The sequence below is a fragment of the Centruroides vittatus genome, unplaced genomic scaffold (genome assembly GCF_030686945.1).
Source record: "Centruroides vittatus isolate TY-2023 unplaced genomic scaffold, ASM3068694v2 contig_971, whole genome shotgun sequence".
NCBI lineage: Eukaryota > Metazoa > Arthropoda > Arachnida > Scorpiones > Buthidae > Centruroides > Centruroides vittatus.
Genome location: NW_027122644.1, coordinates 1,681,047 through 1,693,135, shown reverse-complemented (window position 1 = coordinate 1,693,135; position 12,089 = coordinate 1,681,047). Strand labels below are relative to the sequence as shown.

Sequence of the window (12,089 nt, the reverse complement as noted above, 5' to 3'; positions counted from 1 at the left end):
ATGGCAACTTCATTATTGATATTCATTCGAATACGAATATTCATCGAATTCGTTCAGTTTTTTTTTTTTTTTTTTTTTGAACTGATGATTAATATATTTTGTTGTTTAACTATAGTGATTCTGTAAATAATATTTTACATATTTGTAAATATTCTTGCATTCATGTCTTGAACTTAGAATACCTAAATTTGAATTAGAATATATTTGGAGTTTACAGTACAGTACTTAAAATACTAATTTACACGTGTAAATACGGACAAATTGAAAATCCGGAAAGGGACCGTCTAGATTTACGATGCTTCACTGTTTTACTGTTTAAAACCAAATCGTTCTTAATCCAGGATCTTGCTTAATTTTTTGTTTGTCAGAAATTACATATAAAAATAGATGTATATGTAGAAATATATAAATTTATATAGCAAAAAAAAATTATAAATTACTTAATTACTGATTTAGATGGAAAACCAATTATAAAATAAATGGAAAATAAATTAACTATTATATTTATTGTTTAAATAATATATAATATTTATTGCTTATTATGATATATATCATACTATATCATAATCAATGAATTACTGATAAAAACTAAAAATATTTTGGCACTATTTGTAAAAATATTTTATATGTATGTAGGCCTATGTATTTATTATTATCATCATTTGTTGCTGTTAATTAGTCATAAAATTCCCAATGAGTAAGCATCCTTATCTTTTTTATCTCTTGGGATTTGTTAGTTAAAACATGAATGAACTTTTGATTTTATCTCTAGAAATACTTTCAGAAATATTATTTTAAAGTTTTGATTGATTTTTATACATATTTTACTTTATAAGTTTTATGCACGAACGTGTAACAGTCAATAATATTCTGTTAACACTTGGTTTACTTATTGTTTATTGTAATTAACTTCATTTTCAAAGAGATTGATGGCACATTTTTAAAAATCTGTTAAATTTCGTTATTATATATTTTTGTTTCTGTCTTTTCGTTTTTATTAAACTCTACTTTTATAGTCTTTTCCTTAACCCATTCTCTTAGAATTTATTATGTTTATATTTTTATTTATTAATATTTCATATATCTATATCTTAAATTTAAGAGCTTTTTAATTAATTTGATCTTTTAACTTGGAAATTTTATTTATTTTATTTGGAATAAACTTATAAAATATACTGCAATATCAAAGGAGGATCACTTTGTACTAAGTCAATTGATAAGGATTATGCAAAGTTTCTGTTTTAGATGATGAAATAAATATATAGCCTATATAATATGTTAATAAATATGTTTAATATTATCATAAATTAGTATATTTATTTTATTACCTTTAGTGTTACATATCGATACATTGTGTGTTATGTATTATTGATTAGAAAGATTTTCAAAAGAATCGGTTTCGGTTTCTTTTTTAGTTTGAGATAAAAATATTGAATTGTGCAACAATTTGATAGGCGTATGATATAAAACAGAGGAAATTTTTTTTTAAAATATTTACAAAATGTCTCGTAAACGTAGAAGAATGGAATATGATCTAAAGAAGATCTCCGATGTTTTGATTCCTTCAGATGAGGAGTTAGAAGACAGGAAAACGATTGCAAATACATTATTCGAAATTCTTAATAGAAAAAGTAAGTTTAAAATTGACAGAATTGAACTTTCTTGCAGCATTGAGAAACAAATAGCTATCACTATGGAATTAGAGTTTCAATACATTGTCTTTATTAATGAGGAGTTACCTCCGTTTAAGAATGTCATCGACGATTTTGAAGAAATTCTGTCTTTGGAGGAAAACTGGAATCAAAAGGTAGAAATTTACAGAAGCTTAAATTCTATTCGAGTTACGTTAAATCATATGAAATTGGATGTTATTCCCGCAACGAACTTTATCAACGACGCATCGTTACAGAGAATACACATATACAAATTGATAAAAACAAAACGATCTCAAGATGGATACAAATTTAGCAGCAGTTTAAGTGAATCACGAGCAGAATTTATAAAAAGGCAGTCGAAACTCGCTCATAGTCTAATAAGACTGGTAAAATTTTGGAAGAGAACTCTTTATATTAAAAAATATTCTACCGAGATATTATGGATGCTCGAAACAGTCGCTATTTATGTAGAAAATGAAGAAAAAACGTCTGAATACTATTCTCTACTAAAGGCATTTCGTCACTTTATGAAACTGATAAAAAATTTAAACAATTTGAATGTTATTTTTGAAGAATATTATAGCATTACTGACGTTAAAGATTTTATATTAAGACAGAGACCCTTAGTACTCGATCCCAGTAATCCTTGTAACAACCTCGCCTATCCTTTTATTCATAACGAAGAAATGAAGATTCTTCTTCAGGAATTCGCCGAAACTACTCTCTAGCGTTTAGAATATGCTGGTTCCTCTGCTAATTTAAATAGTGTTTTTGAACCCCAACCAATTTTGGCACCGATTGAAGAAGTTGAAATATCGGTACCTTCAGTCAAGAATTGGTTATTTGATTTTCAAGAAATAAGATGTAGAAAGAAGTTAAACATAATTGTTAGAAACGAGGAAAAAGCTGATAAATTAGGAATTGATATCGTTAAACATTACTTAATGAATAACGTTAATGTTCTTTATAACAATAACCAAACAAAAGATGAAATCGGAGCAACAGTATTAAGGATAATTACATATAATATCCTCAATATTAACGATCAGTTTATATTAGAATCTTCAGATAATAGTTCAAAAGGTTCAGAAGATTATGATGTTACATTTGAAATTTCAAAAGGTTCAGAAGATTATGATGTTACATTTGAAATTTCAACTGGAAAATTTTTGATAAGTGTATATACTAAATGGGACTAAATATTATAATTTAAGTAATTAAGTCAATTTGAAAGTTATTTTCTTTAAAATAATTTTGATTTGTATTACTTTATTAAGGCATTTTTTAAATCGACATAAATGAGATGTTGTTTTGTTATATGTATTATTAATTTAAACTAAATAAATCAATGTTGATTATTTTTCTTAATTGCGTTCTAACGCCATAAGACACAAACAATTTTGTTTTTGTTTTAAAGAAAAGTTTTTATTAACAGTGGCGTAACGAGGGGCAAGGGGGTGTATCATGCCCCGGGCGCCACTCGCAGAGGGGCGCCCAAATGGTCTCCAAGACAAACTATATGTGTTTCTGGAGAAGGGAGGGGCGCCAATAAAGTGTCGTGTCCCGGGCTCCAGTTATATTCGCTACGCCACTGTTTATTAATCCATTTGTATTGTTTCTTATGGGAAAATTCGTTTCGGTTTGAGAACAAATCGGTTTTCGAACCACTCTTTATAACGAATTAAGTTCAAAAATTCAGGTTTGACTGTATCAAATTCTTATTATTACCGCTAGGTGGACACTGCTTTCAAAATGGCGTTGTTCAGGTTCGTTTAGATTTCTCTCTGATATAATGCTAAAATGAATATCGATGCATTATTAACTTTTTTATATCTAATTTTGCTAGAGTAAAGAATTTCGACCTCATTTGGATTAACTCGTTCTGTTTACTACGGCAAATATAGAAAACAATATTATAAAGGGGTTGAATGCTTGGCTGTGATCTAATGTAACCTACATGTTATATTATAGGTTAGGTCAGATCAGATCATACACGTGCTTCTCGCGGGTCGTGATCATAGACTAGAAGAACGCCAAAGTGGTAGATAACTAGAATGGAAGGCAAGCCACCCTTGCAACATTGTTTAGAGAAATACAGGGTGTCCCAAAAGTTTTCATACATACAAAGGTGAAATATAACGATATTCACAAGCCATTAAGATGATTGACGGAGTAAGGCAATGGAACACATGAGTGATTTGCCAATGGGGTAACTTCTAGCAGGACTTACTATGTGGAACCTGCATTCTGTTTAGGTGTTAGACACCTGAAGAAAACTTAGAACACTGCATGGTGGAAGCCCGTTGGTCGGGCATGAAGCAATGACCAACTATCAGCATTCGATGGTTTTATTTATTCAGCCACTGATGGGTTTGATTTGTGTCGCTGTATGGAGACTTTCGGGACATCCCGTACAATTCTTTTGAATACTGTTCGGATAAAAATAATATACAAATATCTATTTTACTTTTTGAAGATGTAAAATGTTTATAATGAAGTTTCGAATCAACTATTTGGCAAAACATTTTTTTCTATTCTTTCTCAAATTTTGTAAAAATTAATTTTTGAAAGCTATATATGATTTTCGTTAGTTTATCATCATCATATATATATAAAATTAAATTTTTCAGTTAAGGTATGATTTCATTTTTTTTACATTTATACAATTTCTGAAAATGTACATTTTCTCTTCTAATATTTAAAAGTGATGCAGGTTTTAAAACATTATAGTTTATTTGTTTTATTATAAAGACATTTTCTGAAGATAAAATTTAATAATTTTCTAAAATTGAATTCTTTAAATAATTTGTATGTTTTAAAAATTATGCACTATCAAATATACATCTTACAATTAATAGAAAGTTTCTATTATTAATGCTAACAGATAAACATTTACTCGAAAACCTTTAAACATGCAGCCAAATTTATTAACTTCAAACATTTTCGGTCTTGTTAAAAGACCTTTCTCAAGAAGAAAGATATGTTGCAAAATTCGAAGACAGATACAAAAACGAAACGGCTTTAGAACATTTTTGAACGATATTCCATTGCAAAATTACATGCGTCATCGTAATAAATAACTAATATAACAATATGTGTGCAGAAAAGGGAAGAAAAATAAAGAAAAGAAAGAAAAAATATGAATAAAAATAACAGTAAACATCTGGATCGGGATGAAAAAAATATACAAACAAAGATTCTTAAACTAAACAAGTGAAGGGCTATATAAAGAAATAAGGTTAAAGGTCTTTCTTTCTTTTCTTTATTTTTCTTCCCATTTCTGCGCACATATCATTATATTAGTTATTTATTACAATGACGCACGTAATTTTGCAACAGAATATCATTCAAAAACGTTCTAAAGCTGTTTCGTTTTTGTATCTGTCTTCAAATTTTGCAATGTATTTTTCTTCTTGAGAAAGGTCTTTTAACAAGACCGAAAACATTTGAAGTTAATAAATTTGGCTGCACGTTTAAAGGTTTTTGAGTAAATGTTTATCTGTTAAGTTATATGCAGTCTCGGAAGAATTAATGCTAACTCATTTACATAAACTGTTGGTAGTTTATGTTTATTTCTTATTTACAAATAAAAGTAAATGTCATTGAATAATTTATAGATGTTTGATCAGTGATTGCTAATTTATAGTCACTGCAATTATTACAGCAGTTATAAATTGATAAGAATGTAATTTTTCACTTACAAAAACTTTTTGTCTTTGCATATAACTATTTTATTATTACACTAATATAATAATAAAAAATTTTGTAAGTTTTATTACATTGAAAATGGTTAACAGGAATTGAATAAGCAGAAAATAATACTGTATTCCAAGTAAAAATACATTATAACTAATAGCAAGGTTGTGGCCGAAGTTTTCATCTCTAAAACATGAACGTCAAATGTCGAGTGCCACTTACTAAAATAAATTACTATCCATCAGGAGGAATGTAACTAGGATTATTGTAATTATTGTCACAATGCTGGACTGCAGTTTTTAATTATATTTTAATTTAAGTAAATAATATCTGGTCTTGATTTTCCATCTATCTAACTCCATTTTTGAGATAAGGTAAAAATTTTGAATTGAAATCACATGACTTCTGGTCAAACATCTATAAATTATTCAATGATATTTGCTTTTATTTGTAAATAAGAAATTGCTGCCACAAAAGAGGCTATCCTTGTACCTGCCAGCCATGAGAGAGAGAATCCTTTGCACTGGCTGGATACAGAGAGACTATCCTTGCCAGCATGGAGAGGCAATCCAAGAACAAATCTTGTGTTTTGTTCATTTTTTGCATCTATTTTTTTGTTAGGTGCACGCAATGCTGTTTTTATTTTTGATCTAACTGAGTGCACCTAACGCATAAATTCCGTTAGGTGCACTCAGTCACATCAGAGAGCATGGACTTTTCACTTTTAATACATTTGCATATTGAAAACAAAGTTATGGACTCCTTATTTTTTACATTTAAATGGACTCTCATTACATGTTTGGATTCCTCATTGCAATTAATGGAAAATGGCAAAGTTCTATCAAAATTGGCCCATTAAATTTTGAGAACGAACTCAATTCTATAAGCCCATAGAAGTCGTGAAATTTGAGTGATATCACTTTGTCACGTGTGCTTGTGCTACATCCTTATACCTCAAAAAGAAAGTCGTGGACCCCTATTTTTTATTGCATTTTTGGATTCCTCATTGCAATTAATGGAAAATGGCAAAGTTTATTCAAAATCAATTGAACAGATTTTAAGAATGAACACAATTCTGTAAGCCACATAGAAGAGCTTTGCTAACATTCCAACTCAAATATCCATTGTGTAAATTTTTTCAAGCAAATATTAGAAATATTGCATGCTTCTAGAATCAAGACTATGCATAATCTTTTAAATTTATGAAATTCACAAAATTCATAAAATAGATACTGCAGAAATATATTAAATTATGATAAACTGAATAACAATGTTTTATTAATATCATCACTATAAGTAATTTCATGCTTTTATTAATTACTATAATGAGATTATTATAAATTCAATACTTTTAACAAAATACTGAATAAGTGTTTTTACAATATTAAAGTTCTTCAGAAAATCAATCGTATAAAGATAGCATAGTTAAAAAAACTAAAATATTTCATTAATTAAATTTTGTTTTTTGCTTTCAGGAAAATGCATAAAAGTTTTGGTATATATTTTCAAAAATTTTCTATTGGCAATCAATGTTTTAATAGTAATAGAGCATCTATCACAAAAATTAGGAGAAAAATATATGCCAAAATGTATCCTGCTGTTTTAGTTCAACCTGATGGATCAACAATAAATATTAGATATCATGAACCTAGGATGATAATTAAGGTAATTTTCTTTTTTAGTTATATATATATATACAGAAAATTAGGTATGAAATTTGTTCTTGGTTCACTATTATTCATCAATATATTTTTATATTGTAAAAAGTTTCTGTTATTTTTTTTCTTAACTCTTGCTTATTTATATTTTTATGTAGGGACATATATAATATTTGATAAAAGAAATGACTACATTACTATTTCTTCATTTTTGATTTTCTCATAGAAATTTTAAAAAATATCACTTTGTTGAATTGATAGATTATCTAATTTTAATAGATAATTTACTTTAATTGCATTTTCATTATTCATAAAACATTTCAATGGTGAGATGCTGTATATATATGTATAAACATATTGAATGTTTAAAATTGAAGTATGCCACAGAATAACTATGTATGGCACATTTTTTATTTTTTACAGGAGAAATAAAAAACAAATATATCAGAAGCTGTAATAATAATTTAATTTTTAAATCAAGACAAAAGGTACATTACTACATCACAGTACTTACAAACTCATAATTAATACTCTTTATTGAATGTTTCTAAACTGAAATAGTTTTAAAGGGTGTACCAGCAGAACATTGTATCTTACTGTTACAAGAAAATGCTGTATGTTAACTACTGAATATTAATAATAATGTGTAACTTGTAATGTTGTAAACTTTAAAAATATAAAGGAGAAGCATATAAATAACATAGTAAATGTAACATTGCAACTTCTTCTGTTTAACACATGTACAGTTTGCTTGACCATATTACCAGTGTACAAGAGCTGTTTCTTTTTCAACCTCCGATGGTCCATAAAAAAAAAAAGACAAGTGTAAATAACAAAATGGATTTTGTTAAGTATAATCAAACAGTGTAAATAAGGCAAGTGTAAATTACACTTGCCTTATTTGCACTGTGGAGCTCAAACAATATGGTTTATATTGGATATTATTTATTTATTAAGAATATCATATTAATTGAATGATTGGCAATTTTAATTGAAGTTGAACAAAAAAAATCTAGTGCGTAATTAATTATATAATACAGTAAATACTTTCAATTATATTAATAGAAATTACAATATTTAAATATTTTGCTGAATTTCTCTTGTATTTTAATAATAATTAGTTTTTTTATGGAAATATCAAAAAATATGAATAAATATTGAATTTTTAAAGTTTAATATTTATTTAAAAATTTTATTCAGTAAACAAAAGTAATGAAATATGTTTAAACAATTAAACCTAAATATGTAAAGTATTTATTCATAAATACCTCATTTATTGTTTAAATAAAGTGAATTAAGAACAAATTTATTTAGAAAGCTACTTTAGATATTTAATGTATTATTAATAATGGTCAGTGAGAAAGTTTTTGTACTTGGATATCCAACTTTTTATTACTTAGATGTTTGAAGTAATTTGGATAAAAGGTATTTTTACCTGAAATATCCAGATGTTATGTGACTTAAAAATTTTCCAAATATACTGTATTTAGCATATTTAGATATTTTAGTAACAAAAATTAGTAAACAGTACAACTGTATTCATTTATAGTTGCACTTACTACACAATATTAACCTATTAATAACACAAATGATTTATTTCATACAGCTTTTTTAATTAAGTATACAGAAATTGTCTTTTCTTTTGACTACATTCATAATTAAGTGTAAAAGCTAATAACAAGCTTAATAAATAACTGCTTAAAATACTTAGTAGTATTTTATTACTTTGTTGAAAATGCTAGTTTTTGCAATACATTTTATTATTGCATTTAATATATCATCTAATAATTAATCACCTTTGTAATTATTATAATAATAAGTTTGGTACTGAGTTTTATAAAATTTTCCTCATTTTGTTTTTGATATGCTTTTCAAACATGGGGCATATCCTGTATATTTCAAACAATGTTGTGAGCAAAAGGTCCAAAAATCTTTACTTACTGCATTTATTTGAATCTAAGATGCACCTTAATTTCTACATGCTCACCCACAGATGTTTTGTTATAGACAACTTGAGACAAATTTATGTCAATAAAATCAGGATTTATTGCAAGTAAAGTAAGTTATATCACTTATTCTGTGTATCAAAATTGGAAGATTCTTCTGATTTCAATCACGTTTTTGAGTATTAGTTTTAGTTGTCATATATGTGTAGTTTTTAGTAAACTAAAACTATGCTAATCAACACTGGATTCAATGTTCATATCTTCCCACATGCTAACATGTCAGTGCTGTTTAAAGAATTGGAAATGCAGCATTTCTTGAAACAGATTGCATTAGAAAGTTGTACAGCACTCTTGAAAGAATGCTGCACAACTTTTTGAGATTTTCATCCAAGTACTTATGACATTACTGTAATAGACTAGTGAGATTGAGCTGAGTTTACCTCTTAAATATTTTTAATACTATTGATCTGATAAAATTAAATAACATAATGGAATTAGTGATAGAGAAAGAAGATGCATAGCACTAGAGATTGTGAATTATGATGGGTCACATCGAATCTAAGATAAACCCTATTTTCAGAGATACTAAAACTGAAAAAATTGCATCTTGCATTCAAATACATACAGTAAACTAATGATCTCCTTAATGTAGCTATAGTTTCTTCTTAACATTTATAAGATTTTGATGAATCTAGTTTCAATATCTTTGATATGTACTAATTTGTAATGGTTTGATTTTATTTAGCTGCCTCCAGATTTAGATAAAATGTCAGAAGAAGAAAAGTGGAAATATATGAATAAACAGAAACCAAAGGAGAAGATTGTTCTAGATAACGAAATAGACGATACTTTTGACGTAAACCAATACAGTCATTTATGGAAGAATAAGTGAAAATTGTTTAAATAAATAATCACATCTTGTACAATAATCATTTTTTTCTTTTGTAGATATTTATTTGGTGCTAAATAAAGTTATTTGTATATAATATAATGTTTTTAAAAATATTTTATTTAATATATAAAAAAAATATAAATTATGTGACTAGAATTTTTAACAGTTTGATTATAATAGTTATATCACAACATTTGTTGATTAATTGATGTACATATTAAGATAGAGCAAAGTTTAACTCTATATTATGCACTACAGGGATGTGCAGTGACAATTTCATATTAGTGAAAAATTTTGATTATTTGAAAGTTAATACTGAAAGACTGATATGGCAGGTTAATCACAATTTGTCTCTCTCCACTTTATTTCATCGTATAAATTAGAATATAGTTTCTCCAATTCTTCATTCAATTTGTGTCTGCGATGTCTGGAATGATGTCTTCTAAGGATGTGACTAGGCGAAGGAATATTGCTTAAATCTATCATGCTTAAATAAATATTTGAATGAAAATTAAAAAAAATATGGAGTGTTAGTATTATTGATTGCAAATATTAACAATTTACCTTCTGCTTTCCAGTGAATACCTATCTGACCCTGAAATTCTTCTTGGATGAAGCTGGAATGATAATCCAAAATTTTAATTTACATTTCATATCAGAAAATAATTATTTTTACTCTCATAAAACTTAATTAAAATACAAAATATTTTGTTACTAATATTGATATACCTTATATTATTTACCATGTCTCTGCTGTTGTTATTTATTTAGTAAATTAATTACAAATCAATTCGAAATTAGAGAATTTAACTTTGTTATAATTTATTTTAAAAATATGAAGAATACGAATAAAATGGTAATACAGTATTCTCACTGATATGGCCATCACTTGCACAGAGGAGTGCCAGATTACTGAATGTGTATAGGCCTAAAGTCAGCAAGTAACATGACCTGTACTTTTTGGTGTCAACTCTTTTGGAAGCAAGTGAGCAAATAATACAGTATGCTGAAATGCAATACTATGCACAGAAACTCAAGTAAACTGGAAAACAAGATATGTGATATGAATAAAATTTTCATGAAAAAAAGAAGTACATTAAAGTCTATGCTGGATAATTGAAAGGCCAGATTAACATTAGTCTGCTGTATATACTTTCTAGAAGCTGAAACCCTTTTAACAATGAGCAACACAACACCTGTAAATTTCCCAGCAAAAAATCCATAATGGAACAAATGTTTTTTGCTTCTTTTAGAGTACTGTTTCAGTTTTTTGAAACTATTCCAAAATCAAATGGTCTACTGAGTATCCCAAATTGAAACATTCAAATGCTACATGACTTTATTTAAAAATTTATAAACAAAACATTATATATAGAATAAATTGGACATTGAAATATTGGGTTGGCAACTAAGTGATTGCGGATTTTGTCAATAGGTGGCCTTAGCACATTTTTTTGCTTTGTCATCATGTTCAAAACGCCTAACCTATATTGTTTTCTTGCTGTTTGGACTTCCACCTTTAATTTAGTAAAAAAATTGTATCGATTAGTTATTTAGTTTCGTTTTTATCCCAATTTAAAAATGGAAGAACAAGACTTGCATTTCAGACATATTTTATTGTATTACTTCCGAAAAGGCAAGAACGCATCACAAGCACACAAGAAGTTATGTGCCGTATATGGGAATGAAGCCTTGAAAGAAAAGCAGTGTCAAAATTGGTTTGCCAAATTTCATTCTGGTGATTTTTCACTGAAAAATGCTCAACGATCTGGCCGTCCAGTTGAAGTTGATGAGACCCATATCAAGGCCATTATCGATTCAGATCGTCATAGCACAACGCATGAGATTGCAGAGAAGCTCAATGTATCGCATACATGCATTCAAAAAAAATTAAAACAGCTTGGCTATGTCAAGAAACTGGATTTATGGGTCCCTCATCAGCTTAAGGAAATTCATTTGACGCAACGCATTAGCATCTGCGATTCGCTTCTGAAACGCAACAAAATTGATCCATTTCTGAAACGACTGATTACTGGGGACAAAAAGTGGATAGTTTATAACAACGTTAATCGGAAAAGATCGTGGGTGATGCAAGATGAACCAGCCAGACGACACCAAAAACTGAGATTCACCAAAAAAAGATTATAATCCCACCAAACTGACAGCATAAAGGAATTCTGTACTTTGAACTTTTACCAAGAAACCAAACGATTAATTCAAACGTGTACGTTCAACAACTTGC

At 27.7% G+C, this 12,089-nt stretch overlaps 3 protein-coding genes across 7 annotated transcripts in view; 2 read left to right on the top strand and 1 right to left on the bottom strand.

Moving 5' to 3' along the window:
* The first annotated feature begins 1,501 nt into the window (after positions 1–1,501).
* Positions 1,502–2,383, top strand: LOC136985553 (2'-5'-oligoadenylate synthase-like protein 2). The gene has a single exon (XM_067282858.1). The coding sequence runs from the start codon at positions 1,502–1,504 to the stop codon at positions 2,381–2,383; it is 882 nt and encodes a 293-aa protein (XP_067138959.1).
* A 998-nt stretch (positions 2,384–3,381) lies between these two features.
* On the top strand, positions 3,382–9,946 carry mRpL55 (mitochondrial ribosomal protein L55). Its single transcript, XM_067282890.1, has 3 exons — positions 3,382–3,421; positions 6,827–7,016; positions 9,701–9,946. Exons 1-3 carry the CDS (start codon positions 3,408–3,410, stop codon positions 9,845–9,847), a joined length of 351 nt encoding a protein of 116 aa, XP_067138991.1. The 5' UTR covers positions 3,382–3,407; the 3' UTR covers positions 9,848–9,946.
* LOC136985570 (uncharacterized) overlaps positions 9,921–12,089 on the bottom strand; it is a 22,027-nt gene continuing 19,858 nt past the window's right edge. For all 5 annotated transcript variants that reach the window (XM_067282883.1, XM_067282884.1, XM_067282882.1 and 2 more), the window contains exons 11-12: positions 10,412–10,464; positions 9,921–10,334 (exon numbers count right to left, since the gene is read on the bottom strand). In XM_067282883.1, coding sequence (XP_067138984.1) covers positions 10,184–10,334; positions 10,412–10,464 — 204 coding nt within the window. In that variant the 3' untranslated portion in view covers positions 9,921–10,183. The remainder of the gene's footprint in view (positions 10,335–10,411; positions 10,465–12,089) is intronic.